Consider the following 25,019-nt stretch of genomic DNA (forward strand, 5'->3'; position numbering starts at 1 on the left):
ATCCACTGAGAAATAAACCATCTCTACTCACACATATGCGCTGCCCTAATGCTGTCATGTAGATATATATTTCTGTCTTGGAACTGACGCTTGATCTCTGGCAGTGTGTCAACTTTGTTTTATTACTTTTTTGTTTTATTCTACAGCTGAAGCAGTGAATGAAAAGGGGATTAAATACTATAATGATTTGATTAACAGTCTCTTGGAAAACAAGATAACTCCTGTGGTCACCTTATATCACTGGGATCTGCCACAGGTCTGTATGCTCAGCTTAAAGAGACAGTAAACAACAGAATTTTTTTTGTTTTAAAAGATAGATAAATCCCTTAATTACCCATTCCCAGTTTTGCATAACCAACAAAGTTATAATAATACATGTTTTACCTCTGTGATTACCTTGTATCTAAGCCTCTGCAGACTGCCCCCTTATTTCAGTTCTTTTAACAGACTTGCATTTTAGCCAATCAGGGCTCACTTCTCAGTAAATTCACGTGCATAAGCTCAATGTTATCTATCTGAAACATATGAACTAACGCCCTCTAGTGGTGAAAAACTGTCAAAATGCATTTAAATTAGCGGCGGCCTTCAAGGTCTAAGAAATTAGTATATGAATCTCCTAGGTTATTATTTTATTTATTATTATCGGTTATTTGTAGAGCGCCAACAGATTCCGCAGCGCTTTCAACTAAGAATTTAAGAGAAAAAAGCAAAATTGGTAATAAAAGTAAACTGGAAAGTTGTTTAAAATTGCATGCCCTATTTGAATCATGAAAGTTTGTTTTGGACTTGACTGTCTGTTTTAAGGGATATTAAAGGGACAGTATACACCAATTTTCATTTAACTGCATGTAATAGACACTACTATAAAGAATAATATGCACAGATACTGATATAAAAATCCAGTATAAACTGTTTAAAAACTTTCTTAGAAGCTGTCAGTTTAGCTCTGTTTAGCTCTGTTGAAAAGGTAGCTAGAACACCCACTTTAAGTGGGAAATAACAGACACCCTTGTCCCCCCTTCCTCTGCATATGAAAAGACTCTTTAAACAAACAGGAGCAAGCTGGAGTAAATACATCAGTATTTTCCTAAAACTTTAGGGCTTGTTCAGGAATTAGTGCAATGTTATTTAAAAATAAGCAAAACTATACATTTAAATTAAAAAAAAACAGTTTGGGCTATAAACATGGATCATCTACAAAACATTTATGCAAAGAAAAATCAAGTGTATAATGTCCCTTTGATTTAACATATTTGTGCTTAAAGTAAACCTGAAAAGAAACAGATTGTGTAAAAACAGCAAACAACTTATTTGTTTTCTTGCAAAATGAGCACTTATAATTTTACATTGTAGCCCCTGAGCCCAGGGAGATAAGATAGGAGACATTTTTGGAATCTTAAAAACAGGAGCACTTAAATTCATAAAAGTTTATAAAGACGCTTATATTTTAAAATACTTACTATTGCGTTATGGTAAACATAACTCCAATTCAGCCCGCATATCCTCCTTTCATTAGAAAATCTATGACCAATCCAGCTTCCTCCAATTGTTGTGTGTCCCACAAGCTGGACGCCAAAGGGGCACACAATGATTGGAGGAAGCCGGATTTGTCATCGATATGCTAAAGACAGCAGGAGATGGGGCCGGAGGATTTGCATTATGTTTACCATACAAAGGTAAGTATTTTAAAAAATAAGCGTCTTTGTAAACTTTAATTAATTAAAGTGCCCCTTTTTTAAGATTATTATTTGATACTGGGCTTTAATTCATTAAAGATTACAATCACATTATGTTGCATTCTACCACTTCTGAGCATGAGCAAACCAGACACTTATAGTCTCTATATTATAACATTATCTAAATAGTAAGCCAGCTCATGTTACTCTAGATATTTTATGACAACAAGCTAGATAAGCATTCCTGTAGAGACCACCTCCTCCTTGCAGGGCTGTGACAGGAAGTAATAGACCCTACACAAATGAAGTTAAAAAAAAAAAAGTTTAAATCCTTTTACAATGATGAATAATACATATTGTAATAATTTATATCAAGTATAGCCCACTGTTAAGTTTTTTTTTATTACAACAATGAAACAGACGGTTTAATATCCCTTTAATGATCAAGTTATAAGACAAACACCATTAAAATGTTGGGAACACCTGAGATGGACAGGTTGTACCAGCATTACTCTGCTGTTAATGAACATAGTTGTAAAAATAGATACGAGTTGTGAAACTGCATTTCTCAGTGACATGGGGTCAAATGATCTAAAGCTCTCCACTCTGGCGAGATGATCTAAGGATTCTCAACTGTACGGCAAAATCCCTCAAAGGAATTCAGAAAGGCAAACTTTAGCTTGGGAACGGTTTATCTAGCTATACAGGGTTCAGGATGTGAAAGAAAACTGTCATACATTTCAGTTTATGCTCAAAAAAGCATCAAAGATTTTGCAAGATTTCTCTTGATGTCAACAAGTATTTAATTATTAGGTCAAAGATCTGAAGAATATTCCTTAATGGGACAGGAAAGTCCAAACTTTCATTATTAAAATAGAACATACAAGTAAAAAAAGAATCCAATTAACTTATATTATTATCATCACATTTGCTTTGTTCTCTTTGTATCCTTTATTTAAGAGTAAGGCAGGCTGAGGAGAGTGCATGTGTATTTAGCAATGTTGCTACCAGCATTGCTGCACCTAGACATGTCCTTCTTAGATTTACTCCCCAAAAAAATGTTACTTAGAGAATAAAAGATTTGTTACTAAGAGAACAAAGACAATTTGACAATATAAGAAAATTGGAAAAAAAAGAAAGTCTAATTTTGAATTTAGCAAAACCTAGTGTATCCTACACCAGTGTTTCTCAACCGCGGTCCTCAAGTACCCCCAACAGGCAAGGTTTTCATTATAGCTGAACCAGTGCACAGATGAAGTAATCAGCTGATGGGTGAGATCAGGTTAGTAACCATGGTAACTGATCAGCTGACTACTTCACCTGTGCACTGGTTTAGCTATAATGAAAACCTGGCATGTTGGGGGAGAAACACTGTCTTACACCCTTCTCCTTTTACCTTTATGCATCATAAAGTTACTATCCTCATACATGTGATGAGCAAGCAGAACTGTAGTTGTGGTACGATCATCTGACTGCTGTAGAACTGTCTATTTGAGCTGGCTTTGGTCTCTTCCACCTCAGACACTTCAGGAGCGGTTCAGTGGTTGGCAGAACATCAGCATGGTCACATACTTCAATGATTATGCCACTCTGTGCTTCGAGAGATTTGGAGATCGAGTGAAACACTGGATTACTTTTAACAATCCATGGGTGAGAGCAATTTTATGTTTGATATGTTGTCCATTTTTGCCAAACAGTGTGATTTTCAGTTTTTCTGTCATGTGAACAAATGGAGGAGATGATTCATGATTAATGGGTTTATAGGAAAATACCAGAAACTGTAAACAAATCTTTGAATTGGAATCCTTCCTTGTACCAGATCCATCCCTTTCTTCTGTAAATTTTAAATATTTCTGCTTGAAGGAGGATACTTTGTTATGAGCTCCCCTTCTATCTTTCTATTGGACCATCACATCTGATGGAAATGCTTTCTTCTATGCTGGAAAATAAACAGGTCCATTAGGACCTCCATTATTATTTTTATTATTATCGGTTATTTGTAGAGCGCCAATAGATTCAGCAACGCTATAAACAAAGGGGCTTACATGGTAAGGGGGCTCAGGGGATAGCAATGGAGGAGAGGAACTGGTATTAGGAAAGGTTAGTATAGGTTGTATGCATCCCTGAACAGTAGAGTCTTTAGGGAGCACTTGAAGCTTTTAAAACTAGAAGAGAGTCTTGTGGAGCGAGGCAGAGAGTTCCACAAGATGGGAGCCAGTCTGGAGAAGTCCTGTAAATGGGAGTGTGATGAGGTGACAAGAGAGGAGGAGAGTAGGAGGTCATGAGCAGAGCGAAGGGGACGGGAGGGAGAGTATCTGGAGACAAGGTCTGAGATTTAGGGGGGAGCAGTGCAGTTGAGGGCTTTGTATGTCAGAATGAGAATTTTGTGTTTGATCCTAGAGGCAAGAGGAAGCCAGTAAAGGGATTGGCAGAGAGGTGCAGCAGATGAAGAGCGACGTGTAAGGAAGATGAGTCTGGCAGAGGCATTCATTATGGATTGTAAAGGAGTTAGGGGGCAGGTGGGGAGACCAGAGAGGACAGAGTTGCAGTAATCAAGGCGAGAAAGAATGAGAGAGTGGATTAAAATCTTAGTTGTATCTTGTGTAAGGAAGTGTCTAATTTTAGAGATGTTTTTAAGGTGGAAGCGGCAGGCTTTAGCCAAGGACAGAATGTGAGGCGTGAAAGAAAGATCTGAGTCAAATGTGACCCGAGACATCGGGCGTGCGGGGTAGGGGTAATGATGGAGTTGCTCCATACAAAGGAAGTGCTGAGTTCCGTGTCCATAGAGTGCAAAGCTCATGCCAGACACAGAGTAATCCCACATTTCCATCTTGAATGCATTGGGTTCTGGGATAAGATTCTTTAATTATCCAGTGATGGGTGTGTCTTATTACGATGATTAATTATATACTTATCACCAGCTGCTCAATTTATTTTTCTATAGTTCTAAAGGTCTAAGATTATCACACATGCACATCACATAGACAACAATATAATGGATCCTATGTACTACACCTCCACATGTTATTTTTCATTAGTTTGGTCCCCTGTTCTGTAGTATGTCCCACAACCTTAACATTAAACACTTTTGAGATTGTACTATACATGTAATTATGTCTATAAAAAAAACATTGCAATTTACTTCTGCATTATTTATTTTGTCCCCTTTTTTGTAATTTAAGTTTGTTTCCAGTGCAGAACTCCAGACTTATTTTAACACTGCAATATTCGACAAAACCACTGGTTGCACACTCTAGTGACTCATTGTTGATAGCTTTCCCTAATTGGCTTCTGCAAAGAAGATTAGATAAATGAACCCTAAGTTACAATATGGTGGCACCCATTCCTTTTTAGATTTAATAACTTTACACTTGTTTCTTTAACATCTAAACAACTAATATAATTATACAAATAAATATATTGTCTTATCTAGAATTTATTTAATGCTTAAGGTCCCTTTAAAGGGAGTCTATTTGAACATTTTTATTATTTAAAGAGGTAGATAATACTTTTTATTACCCATTCCCCTGTTTTGCATAACCAACACAGCTATATTAATACACTTTTTACCTCTGTGATTACCTTGCACCTAAGATCCTGCAAACTGCCCCTTATCACAGTGCTTTTTACAATCTTGCATTTTAGCCAATCAATGCTGTTTCTTGAATAACCATTATCATTCTCCACTGGAGTGAGCACAATGTTATCTATATGGCACACACTGTCTGGCTGTTGTGCAAGATTTAGAAACTGATAGAAAGCAGTGAAATAAGGGGCGGCCTGCAGGGACTTAGAAACAGGCAAACAGAGGTTATATTGCAAAGCTGGGAAATGGGTAGTAAAGGTGTTATATATATATATATATATATATATATATATATTTAAACATAAAAAAAAAAAAAAAAAGTAGACTGTCCCTTTACGTTTTCCACACTGGAAGTCTTCCTCAGACAAACATGCTGCTTGAGATTTGTCATAGCATTGTTGGTCTTGTATGGGTAGGTACCTAATGACATCATGTTAAACATGCATGATCATGCACTCAAGGGAACCACTGCCTGCAGTGTACATGATGACATACACCTTACTCAATATGAAAATGCCCTCCAAAGAATTTACCTAGCAACTCAAGAAAGCCCCACATGCCTCAAATAAGGGTAATAAACCGACACCAAGCTAACCTGCTATTTCATATGGGACCTCAGTGCCTTCATTTGGTAATCTCTTGATCCATTTGGCCTCCAGTAAGATAAAGGTATATGCAGAAGAAACAAAATCCTATTCAACTAAACTGAGAACGTAGGGGGGGGGGGGGGAGTCTTTATGTTGGTAAAAGGTGGTGTAGTTGTATCTGTCCATTCTCTACTTAAAGGAGGGGTATCTCACTGGTGAGCTAAGATAAAATGCTTATATAAATGAAGGTGCTACTGATTTACAACTAAAAAGCGAGAGAGAGGGGTGAGAGACTTATTGTTGATGTGTTGTTTTAGATCTGTTAGCCTGTAACTACCTGAAGCATTTTGTTCTTACTTATGTTCTAGTCTGTGGCTGTTGAAGGCTATGAAACTGGGGAACATGCTCCAGGTCTGAAGCTGAGGGGTACAGGAGCATACAAGGCAGCTCATCACATTATTAGGGTAAGAATACACTATCAAGTTAATACTGCCTGAGATTGCTTCTTGTATTTGTCTTACTAACCCCACACAACTATGCACACTAGTCCTGATTATTAGGTACAGAAAATAAAAGAACAGAACAAGAAATATCAGAATGCCTAATATGACGGCACACAGATTGTTATAATGGGCCATACGTGACAGAAAAACAAACAGAACTTATGGGTTGTCTTTGCTCCATCTAAAAAGAGTATTTAAAAATGTATTACATTTAATTTTTTTGTGCGAAAACAGAGGTGAAACTAGAACTCAGGGCAAAGTCTGTGGCAGGACCCCCCTCATGAGAACAGCACTGCTTCCAAAGCATAGCTAATATTAACAGGGGTCAAAATTTCAAGTCCTAAGCTACCAGCGAGCCCAAGATGCTAGTCGCCAATTTTGAGCTTACCCACTGCCTGCACACATCACACCCACTAACCCCCCCCCCTCCCCGTTGCCTATGTTTAACCAATGTAAAACAATTATTGTACAGTATTTTTTTTTATATTGTTTTTGTTTTACCATAAATTAAACAATGCTACATACAGAAATAAATTAACAAAATTAAGTGCATAGCAGTTAGCAACGTCAATGAGGGTTCTGGAAAAGACAACAGCTGGACAAAAAAAGGAAGTTGTTGAACTCAGAGAAAGCAGAGAGTGTTGACATTAATAGCAGACCTGGACATTTTTTTATAACTATCATCTCCCATCTATCTTTCTCCACTGCCTCCTCTCTTCAATCTCTCTTTTTACCCCCTCCCTTCTCTCTCAGGCCATATCTTCTCTTTACACTTTTTCTCTCTCCTCTCTCTTCAATCTTTTTTTTTCTCTACTCTTTTTTTAATGCTTTATTTTTTTCCACTTTAACTTTTCCTCTCCAATCTCTCTCTGCTCCTGTCTACCCTCTCAGAAGTAACAGTCTAAGCACTCATGCGGGACCTAAAGCCCTAGAGGAATAACCTATTCCTGCCCTTTCATGGATATATAATTTCCCTTCAGATAATATTTGTAGACATTCAATTACTAACTTTCACTCGCCACTGTTAAATTTCCACTCGCCAATGGCTAGTGGAAATTGTGTGTATATATGTGTACACACATATATATATATATATATATATATATACACAAACACATGCACACACACAGAAACACATATACAAACACACACAAAAAATGGCTTAAATGTATAATGGGCTGATGAATGAAACTAAATGACTTACATATCATGTGTCTGTGTTCCAGGCACATGCTAAGGTGTGGCACACTTATAACAAGCACTGGCGCAGCAAGCACAAAGGTAAGGTAACCAGCATGCTAATATCTGCATCTAAAGAGAACAGGCAACTACCAGGGCTGGAATAAGAAATCATATCTGCCCTGGAAATTTTTGAATACCGATCCGCCCCCCCTGGCTGCCTCCCTGGCCCAGCCCCCCCCCCCGTTACCTTTCGACTTCCAGTAGCAGAGTGGCCTTCTATGCGCTATGCTCTGCCTAAGATTCACTCCGTGTCCTGGTTGGGAGGCTCCCTCTGCACCTCTGCCCAGGATGAGGCCCTGCAGCACTAATGGCCCACTGGGAAATCTCCCGGCATCCCGGTGGGCCAATCTGGCACTGGTGCCTTCTTAAGCAGCAGTGTTTGCAAAAATGTTCTACCCCGATACCATAGGCCTAGTTTCCATTGCTGTTGTATACTAGTTGTAACATAACACAAATATCTGAGCCTACCTAGGTTTACTCTTTAACAAAGGATACCAAGAAAATAAAGAAAAAGTGAGCATTAAATGTTAAGTTTTACGTTACTTTTTAAAGGTTGTCAGATTGACATTTACTTTACTATAGGTTTTGTTGGAATCTCATTAACCACTGAATGGGGAGAACCTGTGGATATTTCGAGTCAGAAGGACATTGAAGCTGCAGAAAGATTTGTCCAGTTTAACTTTGGATGGTTTGCAAATCCGATTTACAATGGAGACTATCCCCAGATCATGAAAGAATATATAGGCAAGTGGTAACGATATATGAACACACACCAAGCCCCGCTCCTTTATTGATGTTTACATAAATAAGAAATGATTTTACTTCAATTTGCCTAATAAATGTATCACTATATAACATTTACAGGCAGGATCACTTAAAGGGACACAAAACCATATTTTTTTCTTTCATGATTCAAAAAGAGCATGCAATTATAAGCAACTTTATAATTTATTCCTATTATACATTTTTCTTTGTTCTCTTGCTTTGTTAATTAAAAAAAACATGAATGTAAGCATAGCCGGCCCATTTTGGTTTAGCACGTGCTGATTGGTGGCTAAATGTAGCCACCAATCAGCAAGCGTTACCCAGATGCGGAACCAAAAATTGTCCGGCTCCTATGCTTACATTCTTGCTTTTTCAAATATAGATAGCAAGAGAACGAAGAAGAAAAAATGATAGGAGTAAATTATAAAGTTGCTTAAAAGTTGCATTATCTGAATCATGAAAGAAAAAAATGGGTTTTGTGTCCCTTTAAAGGGATAGAAAATCCAATTTTTTCCCAGATGTTCTAATTTACTTCTATTATCCAATGTTCTTTGTTCTCTTGGTAACCTTAGTTGATGGAGCAGCAATGCACTACTGGGACCCAGCTGAACACATTGGGTGAACAAATGACAAGAGGTATATATATATATATATATATATATATACACATACACAACCACCAAGTAGTGCAATGCAGTTCCTGAGACTACCTAGGTATACTTTTCAACAAAGGATAATAAGAGAACCCAGCAAATTAGATTAGATGTAAAGATTATAAAGTTTTTAAAAATGCAAGCTCTATACGAATCATGAAAGTTTAACTTTGACTTTACTGCTCCTTTAAACTATGTTATTATATTCACACATGAACAACTTATCAGCTAGTTTAAGATACCGACATCCATTTCATATACTGACCGTATATCTATATAAATACACTCACACATTTATAATAAGACACAGTAAATGAAGCACTTACCCGTCTTAAAAGTACATCAACAAAACTAGTGAAGCTTTACAACCTATTTCTCTCTTGAAGTGGTACTCGTATAAAATGTAATGTATATATGTACAGTATTTTCATATAATATATATCAATGTTTTGGCCCTCATGGGGAACTTAATCAGTGTACATGCAAAATATTGTAAAATATGCACACCACATGTGCTACTTTGCTGCCACCCACTGGACATAAAATAATAATACAGCATTCTAAACGATTAATGTTCAAATCTCAATTTGAATTTAATTTTCCATTATGAAGACTAAAAATTATTTTAAACCCCCCCCCCCCAAAACCCATAACTATAGCAACTGTGCTAACTTTTTCTCCCCATAGAGTTTAATGGAGAGAGCATAAGAAAGACACATATCCCTCACTTGCTAACCAGACAGGAGTTATTAATATTTCACATTCCAATGGTCTTCACATAGAATTTTTGTATTTTTATTATTATATATATATATATATATATATATATATATATATATATACACATATATATTCATATATATATATATATATATATATATATATATATATATATATATATATATATATATATATATATATACAGAGAGAAGTGCACTCACAGGAACCAACAACTGGCTCAATACCATTGTTAGCCTGTTCTATGGTGATTTACCACCTGGGTGTAGCTTTTTAGCCCAGTAATGCTTTTCACAGAGTAGAACTTTCCTGTAGTATATCAGTCTGATTCCACCTATTACGGTCAGTCCAGTGCCAAAATACCAGGCAATTCCTCTCTGAACAAGGAACACAGCAACCCCAGATGATCGTTTCGGCCTTCATTGGGCCTCGTCAGTGAGGTGTAGCCAGACGTGGACTCCTTGCTAAGTGTGCTAAGAGGAATATGGCTACACCTCACTGACAAGGCCCAATGAAGCCGAAAAAGATCGTCTGGGGTTGCTATGTTCCTTGTTCAGAGAGGAATTGCCTGGTATTTCGGCACTGGACTGACCTTAATAGGCGGAATCAGACTGATATACTACAGGAAAGTTCTACTCTCTGAAAAACATTACTGAACTAAAAGAAGCTGCACCCAGGTGGTAAATCGCCATAGAACAGGCTAACAATGGTATTGAGCCGGTTGTTTGTTCATGTGAGTGTGCTTCTCTCTGTGTGTATTTAGTCTCTCTATGGGATAAAGGGGCAACCAGACGTGGACTCCTTCCTCAGTGTGCTTAGAGGAATATGGCTACACCTCATTGAAGAGGCCCAATGAAGGCCGAAACGATCGTCTGGGGTTGCTGTATCTCTTGTTCAGAGAGGAATTGCCTGGTATTTCGGCGCTGGATTGACTGTAATAGGCGGAATCAGACTGATATACTACAGGAAAGTTCTACTCTGTGAAAAGCATTACTGGGCTAAAAGAAGCTGCACCCAGGTGGTAAATGCCATAAAACAGGCTAACAATGGTATTGAGACGGTTGTTCATTCCTGTGAGTGCACTTCTCTTTGTATATAAATATATAATAATGTTAATGTAAAATAAATATCTATACCTATATATATACTGTATATACATACACCTATATCAATGTTCCCTCTAAGGTGCGCGGAAGCGCACCTTCCTTACCGGTGTAGCGCAGGCAGAATGTCAGGACGCACAAAACACCAAAGGGATGGGGAAAGTGAAGTATCGCCAGGGCCATTTTTAGGTGAGAGCAAAGGCTCCATCAGGGGCGGATGTGTTGCACTGTCAGCACCATCTCAGAGCTGTATACAGGAAGCAGGCTGGATGCGTGCTGGGTCCAATGTGCAGCAGTTTTAAACTTCAGCGAGGGTTCTGGATTTCTTCCATGCCTGCTCTCTCCATGGTACGTTCCTCATTGGTCTCTAAACTTTTATAAAATCTCTCAGAGTGTGCAGGGCCAAGGGGTGCCAAAGCAGTTGTTACAGATTAAATCAGCACCGCTTGGCCCTGCACACTCTGAGAGATTTTATAAAAAAAATAGTGACCCAGTAATGATGAACGTACCATGGAGAGAACGGGCAGAAAATAAGTCCAGTCCCCTAGTGGAAGTTTAAAACTGGGTAATATTGTGTGCAGGCTATTAGAAGACAGGGCAGATTGGAAGTGGCAGTGTAGCTAATGTGCTTCTCTCCTCACCTTCCTGCAGAAATAAATATATGAGTGCGGGAGAGGTCCCCCAACAATGGTAGGATGATCCTAGTTGTCTTTTAAATGAGGAGGCTCCTATATTATTGTAGTAACTTAAAAGTATTTAGATGGTAATGGAATTTATATGCATAGAGGCCAATTTATCAATGTCCACCAGACATCACTGAATGCCAACAGCATACGCTGTCGGCATTTAACATTGCACAAGCAGTTCTGGTGAACTGCTTGTGCAATGCCACCCCCTGCAGATTCGCAGCCAATCGGCCACTAGCAGTGGGTGTCAATCAACCCGATTGTACACGATCAGGCGGATTGATGTCCGTCGCCTCAGAGGAGGTCTTAACCCCTTAGTGACCAGAGCACTTTTCCATTTTCTGTCCGTTTGGGACCAAGGCTATTTTTACATTTCTGCGGTGTTTGTGTTTAGCTGAAATTTTCCTCTTACTCATTTACTGTACCCACACATATTATATACCGTTTTTCTCGCCATTAAATGGACTTTCTAAAAATACCATTATTTTCATCATATCTTATAATTTACTATAAAAAAAATTATAAAATATGAGGAAAAATGGAAAAAAACACACTTTTTCTAACTTTGAACCCCAAAATCTGTTACATATCTACAACCACCAAAAAACACCCATGCTAAATTGTTTCTAAATTTTGTCCTGAGTTTAGAAATACCCAATGTTTACATCTTCTTTGCTTTTTTTGTAACTTATAGGGCCATAAATACAAGTAGCACTTTGCTATTTTCAAACCATTTTTTTTCAAAATTAACGCTAGTTACATTAGAACACTAATATCTTTCAGGAATCCCTGAATATCCATTGACATGTATATATTTTTTTTTAGAAGACATCCCAAATTATTGATCTAGGCCCATTTTGGTATATTTCATGCCACCATTTCACCGCCAAATGCGATCAAATACAAAAAATTGTTCACTTTTTCACGAATTTTTTCACAAACTTTCAGTTTCTCACTGAAATTATTTACATACTGCTTGTGCAATTATGGCATAAATGGTTGTAAATTCTTCTCTGGGATCCCCTTTGTTCAGAAATAGCAGACATATATGGCTTTGGCATTGCTTTTTGGTAATTAGAAGGCCGCTAAATGCCACTGCGCACCACACATGTATTATGCCCAGCAGTGAAGGGGTTAATTAGGGAGCATGTAAGGAGCTTTTTGGGGGTAATTTTAGCTTTAGTGTAGTGTAGTAGACAACCCCAAGTATTGATCTAGGCCCATTTTGGTATATTTCATGCCACCATTTCACCGCCAAATGCGATCAAATTAAAAAAAACGTAAAATTTTTCATAATTTTAGGTTTCTCACTGAAATAATTTACAAACAGCTTGTACAATTATGGCACAAATGGTTGTAAATGCTTCTCTGGGATCCCCTTTGTTCAGAAATAGCAGACATATATGACTTTGGAGTTGCTTTTTGGTAATTAGAATGCTGCTAAATGGCGCTGCGCATTACACGTGTATTATGGCTAGCAGTGAAGGGGTCAATTAGGTAGCTTGTAGGGAGCTTGCAGGGTTAATTTTAGCTTTAGTGTAAAGATCAGCCTCCCACCTGAAACATCAGACCCCCTGATCCCTCCCAAACATCTCTCTTCCCTCCCCTACCCCACAAATGTCCCCGCCATCTTAAGTACTGGCAGAAACTCTGCCAGTACTAAAATAAAAGGTATATTTGGGCTTTTTTGTGCATTTTTTGTTAGCATATTTACATATGCTTCTGTGTAGGGATCCCCCTTAGCCCCCAACCTCACTGATCCCCCACTAAACAGCTCTCTAACCCTCCCCCTCTGACTTAATGTGCGCCATCTTGGATACTGGCAGCTGTCTGCCAGTACCCAGTTTAGTGAAAAAAAGCTTTTTTTTAAATAAAATATGTCCCTTTTCTGTAGTGTAGCTTTCCCCCCCCAAGACCAACCCCCACCCCTTCCAGATCCCTTAGATGGTTTTTCAAAATAAAGTTTATTAAATTTTTTTTTTACTTTTACTTTTTAACTTTTCTGTAGTGTAGCGGTTCCCACCCGCTCCCGCCCCGTGCACGCGCCCGCCCGCCACCCCCCCGTGCACGCGCGCGCGCCCCCGACGGTCCCGATCCCGATCCCGCCCCCCGTGACGTCACGCGCAACACCGATGGCCGCCCACCCGCCTCCCAATTCGGCTCCCACCCACCAACGATACCGGCCATCGATGTCCGGTGCAGAGAGGGCCACAGAGTGGCTCTCTCTGCATCGGATGGCCATGTATGGTTATTGCAGGATGCCTCCATATCGAGGCATCACTGCAATAACCGGAAAGCAGCTGGAAGCGAGCAGGATCGCTTCCAGCTGCTTTCCACACCGAGGACGTGCAGGGTACGTCCTCAGGCATTAACTGCCTTTTTTTTGAGGACGTACCCTGCACGTCCTCGGTCATTAAGGGGTTAAGACTGCTGCTTCTTAACTCCTGTTTCCGGCAAACAGATGCATTGGGGCCGATTGACACTTTCATAAATCGGCCCCATTTATTTATAAAATATTTTACCAGGAAAGATACATTAAGATTTCTCTCATTTTCAAGTATGTCCTGGGTACACAAAACATTGCATTAATACAATGGGTACAATAAAATACAAAACCAATAATAATACACAATGGCCTCTAGTTATCAAGCCGTCAACCGCAAATACGCTGTAATTCCGCAGCGTATTTGTGGCGAGGCTGATTTGCCTTAGTTATCAAAGGCTAGAGACCGGCAAAAGTAGAATATAGTGACGTAAGCTTCGATCTGCCGACACAGATCGATTCTTACGTCACTCCAGTCGTGCTGAACGCAAGTTCGGCACAATCTGACTACTTTTGCTAGTTATCAAATAACTAGCAGGTACGCTCGGCACTATTCCGGCCCAGCGTACCTGGTTTTCAATCCATAGGAATCAATGGGAGTCTGACAGCAGCGAAAGCTCATGTTCGCTGCTGCCCGATATCTCATTGATTTCTATGGGAGATGTCTGCGCCTAACACCCTAACATGTACCCGAGTCTAAACACCCCTAATCTGCCCCCCCTACACCGCCGACACCTAAATAAATTTATTACCCCCTAAACCGCCGCTCCCGGACCCCGCCGCCACTATAATAAATGTATTAACCCCTAAACCGCCGCTCCTGGACCCCGCCGCAACTATAATAAATATATTAACCCCTAAACCGCCGCTCCCGGACCCCGCTGCCACCTACATTATACCTATTAACCCCTAATCTGCCGCCCCCTATACCGCCGCCACTTATATTAAAATTATTAACCCCTATCCTGCGGATCCCGGACCCCGCCGCAACTAAATTAAATGTTTAACCCCTAAACCGCCACTTCCGGACCCCGCCGCCAGCTATATTAAACTTATTAACCCCTAAACCTAAGTCTAACACTAACACCCCCCTAACTTAAATATTATTTTAATAAACCTAAATACATATTACTTTTATTAACTAAATTATTGCTATTTAAAACTAAATACTTACCTGTAAAATAAACCCTAAGATAGCTACAATATAACTAATAATTATATTGTAGCTATTTTAGGATTTATTTTTATTTTACAGGCAACTTTGTATTTATTTTAACTAGGTAGAATAGTTATTGAATAGTTAATAACTATTTAATAGCTACCTAGCTAAAATAAATACAAAATTACCTGTATAATAAATCCTAACCTAATTTACAATTACACCTAACACTACACTATCATTAAATTAATTAAATTAATTAACTACAATTACCTAAAATTAAATACAATTAAATAAACTAAACTATAGTACAAAAAACAAAACAAAACACCAAATTACAGAAAATAATATTTTTTTACAAGAAGTTTAAATTAATTACACCTAATCTAACCCCCCTAATAAAATAAAAAAGCCCCATAAAAAAATAAAATGCCCTACCCTATACTAAATACAAAGTAATCAGCTCTTTTACCAGCCCTTAAAAGGGCTTTTTGTGGGGCATTGCCCCAAAGTAATCAGCTCTTTTACCTGTAAAAAAAAATACAACCCCCCCCAACATTAAAACCCACCACCCACATACCCCTACTCTAACCCATCCAAACCCCCCTTAAAAAAACCTAACACTTACCCCCTGAAGATCACCCTACCTTTAGCCGTCTTCACCCAGCCGGGCTGAACTCTTCATCCAAGCGGGGCAGAAGTGGTCCTCCATCCGGTAGAAGTCTTCATCCAAGCGGTGTCTTCTATCTTCAATCATCCGGAGCGGAGCCATCTTCCATCCAGCCGATGCAGAGCCATCTTCTTCCAACAACGTCCTAACACCGAATGAAGGTACCTTTAAGGGACGTCATCCAAGATGGCGTCCCTTGAATTCCGATTGGCTGATAGGATTCTATTAGCCAATCGGAATTAAGGTAGGAAAAATCCGATTGGCTAATTCAATCAGCCAATCGGATTGAAGTTCAATCCGATTGGCTGATCCAATCAGTCAATCGGATTGACCTTGCATTCTATTGGCTGTTCCGATCGTCGTTGGAAGAAGATGGCTCCACGTCGGCTGGATGGAAGATGGCTCCACTCCGCTCCAGATGATTGAAGATAGAAGACGCCGCTTGGATGAAGACTTCTACCGGATGGAGGACCTCTTCTGCCCCGCTTGGATGAAGAGTTCGTCCCGGCTGGGTGAAGACGCCTAAAGGTAGGGTGATCTTCAGGTGGTTAGTGTTAGTTTTTTTTAAGGGGGGTTTGGGTGGGTTAGAGTAGGGCTATGTGGGTGGTGGGTTGTATTTTTTTTTACAGGCAAAAGAGCTGATTACTTTGGGGCAATGCCCCGCCTAAAAAGCCCTTTTAAGGGCTGGTAAAAGAGCTGATTACTTTTTAATTTAGTATAGGGCATTTTATTTTTTGGGGGGGGCTTTTTTATTTTATTAGGGGGCTTAGATTAGGTGTAATTAGTATAAACTTCTTGTAAAAAATTTTATTTTCTGTAATTTAGTGTTGTTGTTTTTTTGTACTATAGTTTAGTTTATTTAATTGTATTTAATTTTAGGTAATTGTAGTTAATTAATTTAATGATAGTGTAGTGTTAGGTGTAATTGTAATTGTAATTTAGGTTAGGATTTATTTTACAGGTAATTTTGTATTTATTTTAGCTAGGTAGCTATTAAATAGTTATTAACTATTTAATAACTATTCTACCTAGTTAAAATAAATACAAACTTACCTGTAAAATAAAAATAAATCCTAAAATAGCTACAATATAATTATTAGTTATATTGTAGCTATCTTAGGGTTTATTTTACAGGTAAGTATTTAGTTTTAAATAGGAATTATTTAGTTAATAATAGTAACATGTATTTAGATTTATTAAAATAATATTAAAGTTAGGGGGGTGTTAGTGTTAGACTTAGGTTTAGGGGTTAATAAGTTTAATATAGGTGGCGGCGGTATAGGGGGGCAGGATAGGGGTTAATAAGTTTAATATAGGTGGCAGCTGGGTCCGGGAGTGGCGGTTTAGGGGTTAAACATTTAATTTAGTTGCGGCGGGGGCCAGGAGCGGTGGTTTAGGGGTTAATGAGTTTATTGTAGGTGGCGGCGGTGTAGTGGGGGGCAGGATAGCGGTTAATAAATGTAATGTAGGTGGCGGCGGTGTAGTGGGGGGCTGGATAGGGGTTAATAAATGTAATGTAGGTGGCAGTGGGCTCCGGGTGCGGCGGTTTAGGGGTTAAACAATTTATTTAGTTGTGACGGGGTCTGGGATCCGCAGGATAGAGGTTAATAAATTTAATATAGGTGGCGGCGGTATAGGGGGCGGCAGATTAGGGGTTAATAGGTATAATGTAGGTGGCGGCGGGGTCCCGGAGCGGCGGTTTAGGGGTTAATATATTTATTATAGTTGCGGCGGAGTCCAGGAGCGGCGGTTTAGGGGGTAATAACTTTATTTAGGTGCGGGGGGCTCCGGGAGCGGCGGTTTAGGGGGTAAAACAGTATAGTTTAGTGTGGGTGCTTAGTGACAGACTAGCAAGAAAGCTGCGAAGAAGCCGATGAGCAGCGAGATCGATGACTGTTAGTTAACAACAGTCCATTGCTCATCGCACCGTACTTGGTGTGCGGCTTCTTAACAGCTTTCTTGATAACTTTGGCGAACGTATTCAGGTCCGCGGTGGCGATGGTAGGCGAGCTTAGGCGAGCGTATTGGGCCGGCGAATGCAGGAAAGTAGACGGCTTCATACATAGAGGCCAATATATGCACAAAAATTTAACATAGAACAGGTAGGAAATATATAATCAACCATGACAGGTCCATTCTGTTTTGAGATATGTAGAGAGGGATCTCTTAAAGGATTTTAGGCTTGGGGAAGGTTTGAAAGTGTGCGGGAGGTCATTCCATAACTGTGGAACTCGGTAGGAAAAGGAGGATCAAGCTGCTTTCTTTTTGTATTGAGGCAGACTAAATAATGTGCTGGTACTGGATCGGAGGTTATAGGAGGTGGGAATAGCCGGGGAGAGCATTCTGCTCAGGTAGGGTAGGAGCTTCCCAGAAAGGCTCTTAAGCACAAGGCAGGAAAGATGGAGGAAGCGTCTGGATTCCAGCGACAGCCAGTTTAGTTCTTTTAGCATGTCACAATGGTGGGTCCTCTAGTTACATTGTAGCACAAAGCGGCAGAACGAGTTATACAATGTATTAAGTTTATTAAGGTGAGTTTGCGGTGCAGGTGCATATACTACAGCCCCATAATCCACGACTGGCATCAGCATTTGCTGTACAATCTTTTCCTTTACAGTAGGGCTGAGGCAGGATTTGTTTCTGTACAGGGCACCTATTTTTGGATAAAGTTTAGATGCCAGTTTTTCTATATGGAGGCCAAAAGATAGATTAGGGTCTAACAACATACCCAAGTATTTAAAAGAGTGGACTGCGGTCAGCGTGCAATTTGATTTTGTTTTGATGCATAGATGGGAATTTTGTAGTTTGTGTATTTTAGGTCCCGTTCCAAAGATCATTGTGACAGTTTTGTCAGTGTTTAGGAAGAGTTTGTTTTTTGAGATCCACTTTTCTTCCTCTGTGAACTGGTCTTGGAGCATTGCTTCAAGCTGCGGCATATCGGAATTGTTTGCATAGATTACCGTGTCATCTGCATACATGTGTACAGTTGAGGATTTGCAGACATTAGGCAGATCATTTATGAATAATGTGAATAGTAGAGGGCCGAGAATGGAACTTTGGGGAACACCACACGTGACTGGGATAGGGAGTCACTGTCAGAAATGGAGACATATTGTGATCGATCCGATACATATGATCGAAACCAGGTTAGCGGATGATCACTAATACCTAAATTTTCTCCAACATAGGTGTGTCCGGTCCACGGCGTCATCCTTACTTGTGGGATATTCTCCTCCCCAACAGGAAATGGCAAAGAGCCCAGCAAAGCTGGTCACATGATCCCTCCTAGGCTCCGCCTACCCCAGTCATTCTCTTTGCCGTTGTACAGGCAACATCTCCACGGAGATGGCTTAGAGTTTTTTAGTGTTTAACTGTAGTTTTTATTATTCAATCAAGAGTTTGTTATTTTGAAATAGTGCTGGTATGTACTATTTACTCAGAAACAGAAAAGAGATGAAGATTTCTGTTTGTATGAGGAAAATGATTTTAGCAACCGTAACTAAAATCCATGGCTGTTCCACACAGGACTGTTGAGAGCAATTAACTTCAGTTGGGGGAACAGTATGCAGTCTCTTGCTGCTTGAGGTATGACACATTCTAACAAGACGATGTAATGCTGGAAGCTGTCATTTTCCCTATGGGATCCGGTAAGCCATGTTTATTACGATCGTAAATAAGGGCTTCACAAGGGCTTATTAAGACTGTAGACTTTTTTTGGGCTAAATCGATTCATTATTAACACATATTTAGCCTTGAGGAATCATTTTATCTGGGTATTTTGATATAATAATATCGGCAGGCACTGTATTAGACACCTTATACCTTAGGGGCTTTCCCAAAGCATAAGCAGAGCCTCATTTTCGCGCCGGTGTGGCGCACTTGTTTTTGAGAGGCATGGCATGCAGTCGCATGTGAGAGGAGCTCTGACACTTAGGAAAGACTTTCTGAAGGCGTCATTTGGTATCGTATTCCCCTTTGGGCTTGGTTGGGTCTCAGCAAAGCAGATACCAGGGACTGTAAAGGGGTTAAAGTTTAAAACGGCTCCGGTTCCGTTATTTTAAGGGTTAAAGCTTCCAAATTTGGTGTGCAATACTTTTAAGGCTTTAAGACACTGTGGTGAAAATTTGGTGAATTTTGCACAATTCCTTCATGTTTTTTCGCAATTGCAGTAATAAAGTGTGTTCAGTTTAAAATTTAAAGTGACAGTAACGGTTTTATTTTAAAACGTTTTTGTACTTTGTTATCAAGTTTATGCCTGTTTAACATGTCTGAACTACCAGATAGACTGTGTTCTAAATGTGGGGAAGCCAGAATTCCTATTCATTTAAATAAATGTGATTTATGTGATAATGACAATGATGCCCAAGATGATTCCTCAAGTGAGGGGAGTAAGCATGGTACTGCATCATTCCCTCCTTCGTCTACACGAGTCTTGCCCACTCAGGAGGCCCCTAGTACATCTAGCGCGCCAATACTCCTTACTATGCAACAATTAACGGCTGTAATGGATAATTCTGTCAAAAACATTTTAGCCCAAATGAACACTTGTCAGCGTAAGCGCGGCTGCTCTGTTTTAGATACTGAAGAGCATGGCAACGCTGATACTAATATCTCTGAAGGGCCCCTAACCCAGTCTGATGGGGCCAGGGAAGTTTTGTCTGAGGGAGAAATTACTGATTCAGGGAACATTTCTCAACAGGCTGAACCTGATGTGATTGCATTTAAATTTAAGTTGGAACATCTCCGCATTCTGCTTAAGGAGGTATTATCCACTCTGGATGATTGTGACAAGTTGGTCATCCCAGAGAAACTATGTAAAATGGACAAGTTCCTAGAGGTGCCGGGGCTCCCAGAAGCTTTTCCTATACCCAAGCGGGTGGCGGACATTGTTAATAAAGAATGGGAAAGGCCCGGTATTCCTTTCGTCCCTCCCCCCATATTTAAAAAATTGTTTCCTTTGGTCGACCCTAGAAAGGACTTATGGCAGACAGTCCCCAAGGTCGAGGGGGCGGTTTCCACTTTAAACAAACGCACCACTATACCCATAGAGGATAGTTGTGCTTTCAAAGATCCTATGGATAAAAAATTAGAAGGTTTGCTTAAAAAGATGTTTGTTCAGCAGGGTTACCTTCTACAACCAATTGCATGCATTGTCCCTGTCGCTACAGCCGCATGTTTCTGGTTCGATGAGCTGATAAAGGCGGTCGATAGTGATTCTCCTCCTTATGAGGAGATTATGGACAGAATCAATGCTCTCAAATTGGCTAATTCTTTCACCCTAGACGCCACTTTGCAATTGGCTAGGTTAGCGGCTAAGAATTCTGGGTTTGCTATTGTGGCGCGCAGAGCGCTTTGGTTGAAATCTTGGTCGGCTGATGCGTCTTCCAAGAACAAGCTACTTAACATTCCTTTCAAGGGGAAAACGCTGTTTGGCCCTGACTTGAAAGAGATTATCTCTGATATCACTGGGGGTAAGGGCCACGCCCTTCCTCAGGATCGGCCTTTCAAGGCAAAAAATAAACCTAATTTTCGTCCCTTTCGTAGAAACGGACCAGCCCGAGGTGCTACGTCCTCTAAGCAAGAGGGTAATACTTCTCAAGCCAAGCCAGCTTGGAGACCAATGCAAGGCTGGAACAAGGGAAAGCAGGCCAGGAAACCTGCCACTGCTACCAAGACTGCATGAAATGTTGGCCCCCGATCCGGGACCGGATCTGGTGGGGGGCAGACTCTCTCTCTTCGCTCAGGCTTGGGCAAGAGATGTTCTGGATCCTTGGGCGCTAGAAATAGTCTCCCAAGGTTATCTTCTGGAATTCAAGGGACTTCCCCCAAGGGGGAGGTTCCACAGGTCTCAGTTGTCTTCAGACCACATAAAAAGACAGGCATTCTTACATTGTGTAGAAGACCTGTTAAAAATGGGAGTGATTCATCCTGTTCCATTAAGAGAACAAGGGATGGGGTTCTACTCCAATCTGTTCATAGTTCCCAAAAAAGAGGGAACGTTCAGACCAATCTTAGATCTCAAGATCTTAAACAAGTTTCTCAAGGTTCCATCGTTCAAGATGGAAACCATTCGAACTATTCTTCCTTCCATCCAGGAAGGTCAATTCATGACCACGGTGGATTTAAAGGATGCGTATCTACATATTCCTATCCACAAGGAACATCATCGGTTCCTAAGGTTCGCATTCCTGGACAAGCATTACCAGTTCGTGGCGCTTCCTTTCGGATTAGCCACTGCTCCAAGGATTTTCACAAAGGTACTAGGGTCCCTTCTAGCTGTGCTAAGACCAAGGGGCATTGCTGTAGTACCTTACTTGGACGACATTCTGATTCAAGCGTCGTCCCTTCCTCAAGCAAAGGCTCACACGGACATCGTCCTGGCCTTTCTCAGATCTCACGGATGGAAAGTGAACGTGGAAAAGAGTTCTCTATCTCCGTCAACAAGGGTTCCCTTCTTGGGAACAATAATAGACTCCTTAGAAATGAGGATATTTCTGACAGAGGCCAGAAAAACAAAGCTTCTAGACTCTTGTCGGATACTTCATTCCGTTCCTCTTCCTTCCATAGCTCAGTGCATGGAAGTGATCGGGTTGATGGTCGCGGCAATGGACATAGTTCCTTTTGCGCGCATTCATCTAAGACCATTACAACTGTGCATGCTCAGTCAGTGGAATGGGGATTATACAGACTTGTCTCCGAAGATACAAGTAAATCAGAGGACCAGAGACTCACTCCGTTGGTGGCTGTCCCTGGACAACCTGTCACAAGGGATGACATTCCGCAGACCAGAGTGGGTCATTGTCACGACCGACGCCAGTCTGATGGGCTGGGGCGCGGTCTGGGGAGCCCTGAAAGCTCAGGGTCTTTGGTCTCGGGAAGAATCTCTTCTACCGATAAATATTCTGGAACTGAGAGCGATATTCAATACTCTCAAGGCTTGGCCTCAGCTAGCGAGGGCCAAGTTCATACGGTTTCAATCAGACAACATGACAACTGTTGCGTACATCAACCATCAGGGGGGAACAAGGAGTTCTCTAGCGATGGAAGAAGTGACCAAAATCATTCTATGGGCGGAGTCTCACTCCTGCCACCTGTCTGCTATCCACATCCCAGGAGTGGAAAATTGGGAAGCGGATTTTCTGAGTCGTCAGACATTGCATCCGGGGGAGTGGGAACTCCATCCGGAAATCTTTGCCCAAGTCACTCAGCTGTGGGGCATTCCAGACATGGATCTGATGGCCTCTCGTCAGAACTTCAAAGTTCCTTGCTACGGGTCCAGATCCAGGGATCCCAAGGCGGCTCTAGTGGATGCACTAGTAGCACCTTGGACCTTCAAACTAGCTTATGTGTTCCCGCCGTTTCCTCTCATCCCCAGGCTGGTAGCCAGGATCAATCAGGAGAGGGCGTCGGTGATCTTGATAGCTCCTGCGTGGCCACGCAGGACTTGGTATGCAGATCTGGTGAATATGTCATCGGCTCCACCTTGGAAGCTACCTTTGAGACGAGACCTTCTTGTTCAGGGTCCGTTCGAACATCCGAACCTGGTTTCACTCCAGCTGACTGCTTGGAGATTGAACGCTTGATCTTATCGAAGCGAGGGTTCTCAGATTCTGTTATCGATACTCTTGTTCAGGCCAGAAAGCCTGTAACTAGAAAAATTTACCACAAAATTTGGAAAAAATATATCTGTTGGTGTGAATCTAAAGGATTCCCTTGGGACAAGGTTAAGATTCCTAAGATTCTATCCTTCCTTCAAGAAGGATTGGAAAAAGGATTATCTGCAAGTTCCCTGAAGGGACAGATTTCTGCCTTGTCTGTGTTACTTCACAAAAAGCTGGCAGCTGTGCCAGATGTTCAAGCCTTTGTTCAGGCTCTGGTTAGAATTAAGCCTGTTTACAAACCTTTGACTCCTCCTTGGAGTCTCAATTTAGTTCTTTCAGTTCTTCAGGGGGTTCCGTTTGAACCCTTACATTCCGTTGATATTAAGTTATTATCTTGGAAAGTTTTGTTTTTAGTTGCAATCTCTTCTGCTAGAAGAGTTTCAGAATTATCTGCTCTGCAGTGTTCTCCTCCTTATCTGGTGTTCCATGCAGATAAGGTGGTTTTACGTACTAAACCTGGTTTTCTTCCAAAAGTTGTTTCTAACAAAAACATTAACCAGGAGATTATCGTACCTTCTCTGTGTCCGAAACCAGTTTCAAAGAAGGAACGTTTGTTGCACAATTTGGATGTTGTTCGCGCTCTAAAATTCTATTTAGATGCTACAAAGGATTTTAGACAAACATCTTCCTTGTTTGTTGTTTATTCTGGTAAAAGGAGAGGTCAAAAAGCAACTTCTACCTCTCTCTCTTTTTGGATTAAAAGCATCATCAGATTGGCTTACGAGACTGCCGGACGGCAGCCTCCCGAAAGAATCACAGCTCATTCCACTAGGGCTGTGGCTTCCACATGGGCCTTCAAGAACGAGGCTTCTGTTGATCAGATATGTAGGGCAGCGACTTGGTCTTCACTGCACACTTTTACCAAATTTTACAAGTTTGATACTTTTGCTTCTTCTGAGGCTATTTTTGGGAGAAAGGTTTTGCAAGCCGTGGTGCCTTCCATTTAGGTGACCTGATTTGCTCCCTCCCTTCATCCGTGTCCTAAAGCTTTGGTATTGGTTCCCACAAGTAAGGATGACGCCGTGGACCGGACACACCTATGTTGGAGAAAACAGAATTTATGTTTACCTGATAAATTACTTTCTCCAACGGTGTGTCCGGTCCACGGCCCGCCCTGGTTTTTTTAATCAGGTCTGATAATTTATTTTCTTTAACTACAGTCACCACGGTATCATATGGTTTCTCCTATGCAAATATTCCTCCTTAACGTCGGTCGAATGACTGGGGTAGGCGGAGCCTAGGAGGGATCATGTGACCAGCTTTGCTGGGCTCTTTGCCATTTCCTGTTGGGGAGGAGAATATCCCACAAGTAAGGATGACGCCGTGGACCGGACACACCGTTGGAGAAAGTAATTTATCAGGTAAACATAAATTCTGTTTTTTAATTTGAGCAGTAGTATGTCGTGGTCTACTGTGTCAAAGGCCTTTGCAAAATCAAGGAAAATAGCTCCAGTTAGGTCTCCTTGTTCAATTGCAGTTTGGATATTGTTGCAAACTTTTAGGAGGGCAGTTGTAGTAGAGTGATTTGTACGAAAACCTGATTGATCAGGGTTCAGATAGTTAGATTGTTGGTAATATTCACATAATTGCATATGGACGCATTTTTTTGACAATACTGGGAGCAATGATATTGGGTAATAGTTAGAAACCAAGGTTATCTCCCCACTTTT

General features: G+C 40.7%; 1 protein-coding gene across 3 annotated transcripts in view; it reads left to right on the forward strand.

Annotated features, from left to right (window-relative positions):
* LCTL (lactase like) overlaps positions 1-25,019 on the forward strand; it is a 102,304-nt gene that overhangs the window by 16,361 nt on the left and 60,924 nt on the right. The window contains exons 4-8 of one of the 3 annotated variants that reach the window (XM_053718522.1): positions 147-256; positions 3,198-3,326; positions 6,218-6,313; positions 7,579-7,633; positions 8,177-8,338. In XM_053718522.1, the coding sequence (XP_053574497.1) occupies positions 147-256; positions 3,198-3,326; positions 6,218-6,313; positions 7,579-7,633; positions 8,177-8,338 (552 nt within the window). Of the gene's footprint in view, positions 1-146; positions 257-3,197; positions 3,327-6,217; positions 6,314-7,578; positions 7,634-8,176; positions 8,339-25,019 lie in introns of those variants that run through there. The other 2 variants (XM_053718523.1, XM_053718524.1) reach the window with 2 other exon arrangements.

This window comes from Bombina bombina, chromosome 6 (assembly GCF_027579735.1).
Source record: "Bombina bombina isolate aBomBom1 chromosome 6, aBomBom1.pri, whole genome shotgun sequence".
In the NCBI taxonomy this organism is placed as follows: Eukaryota; Metazoa; Chordata; class Amphibia; order Anura; family Bombinatoridae; genus Bombina; species Bombina bombina.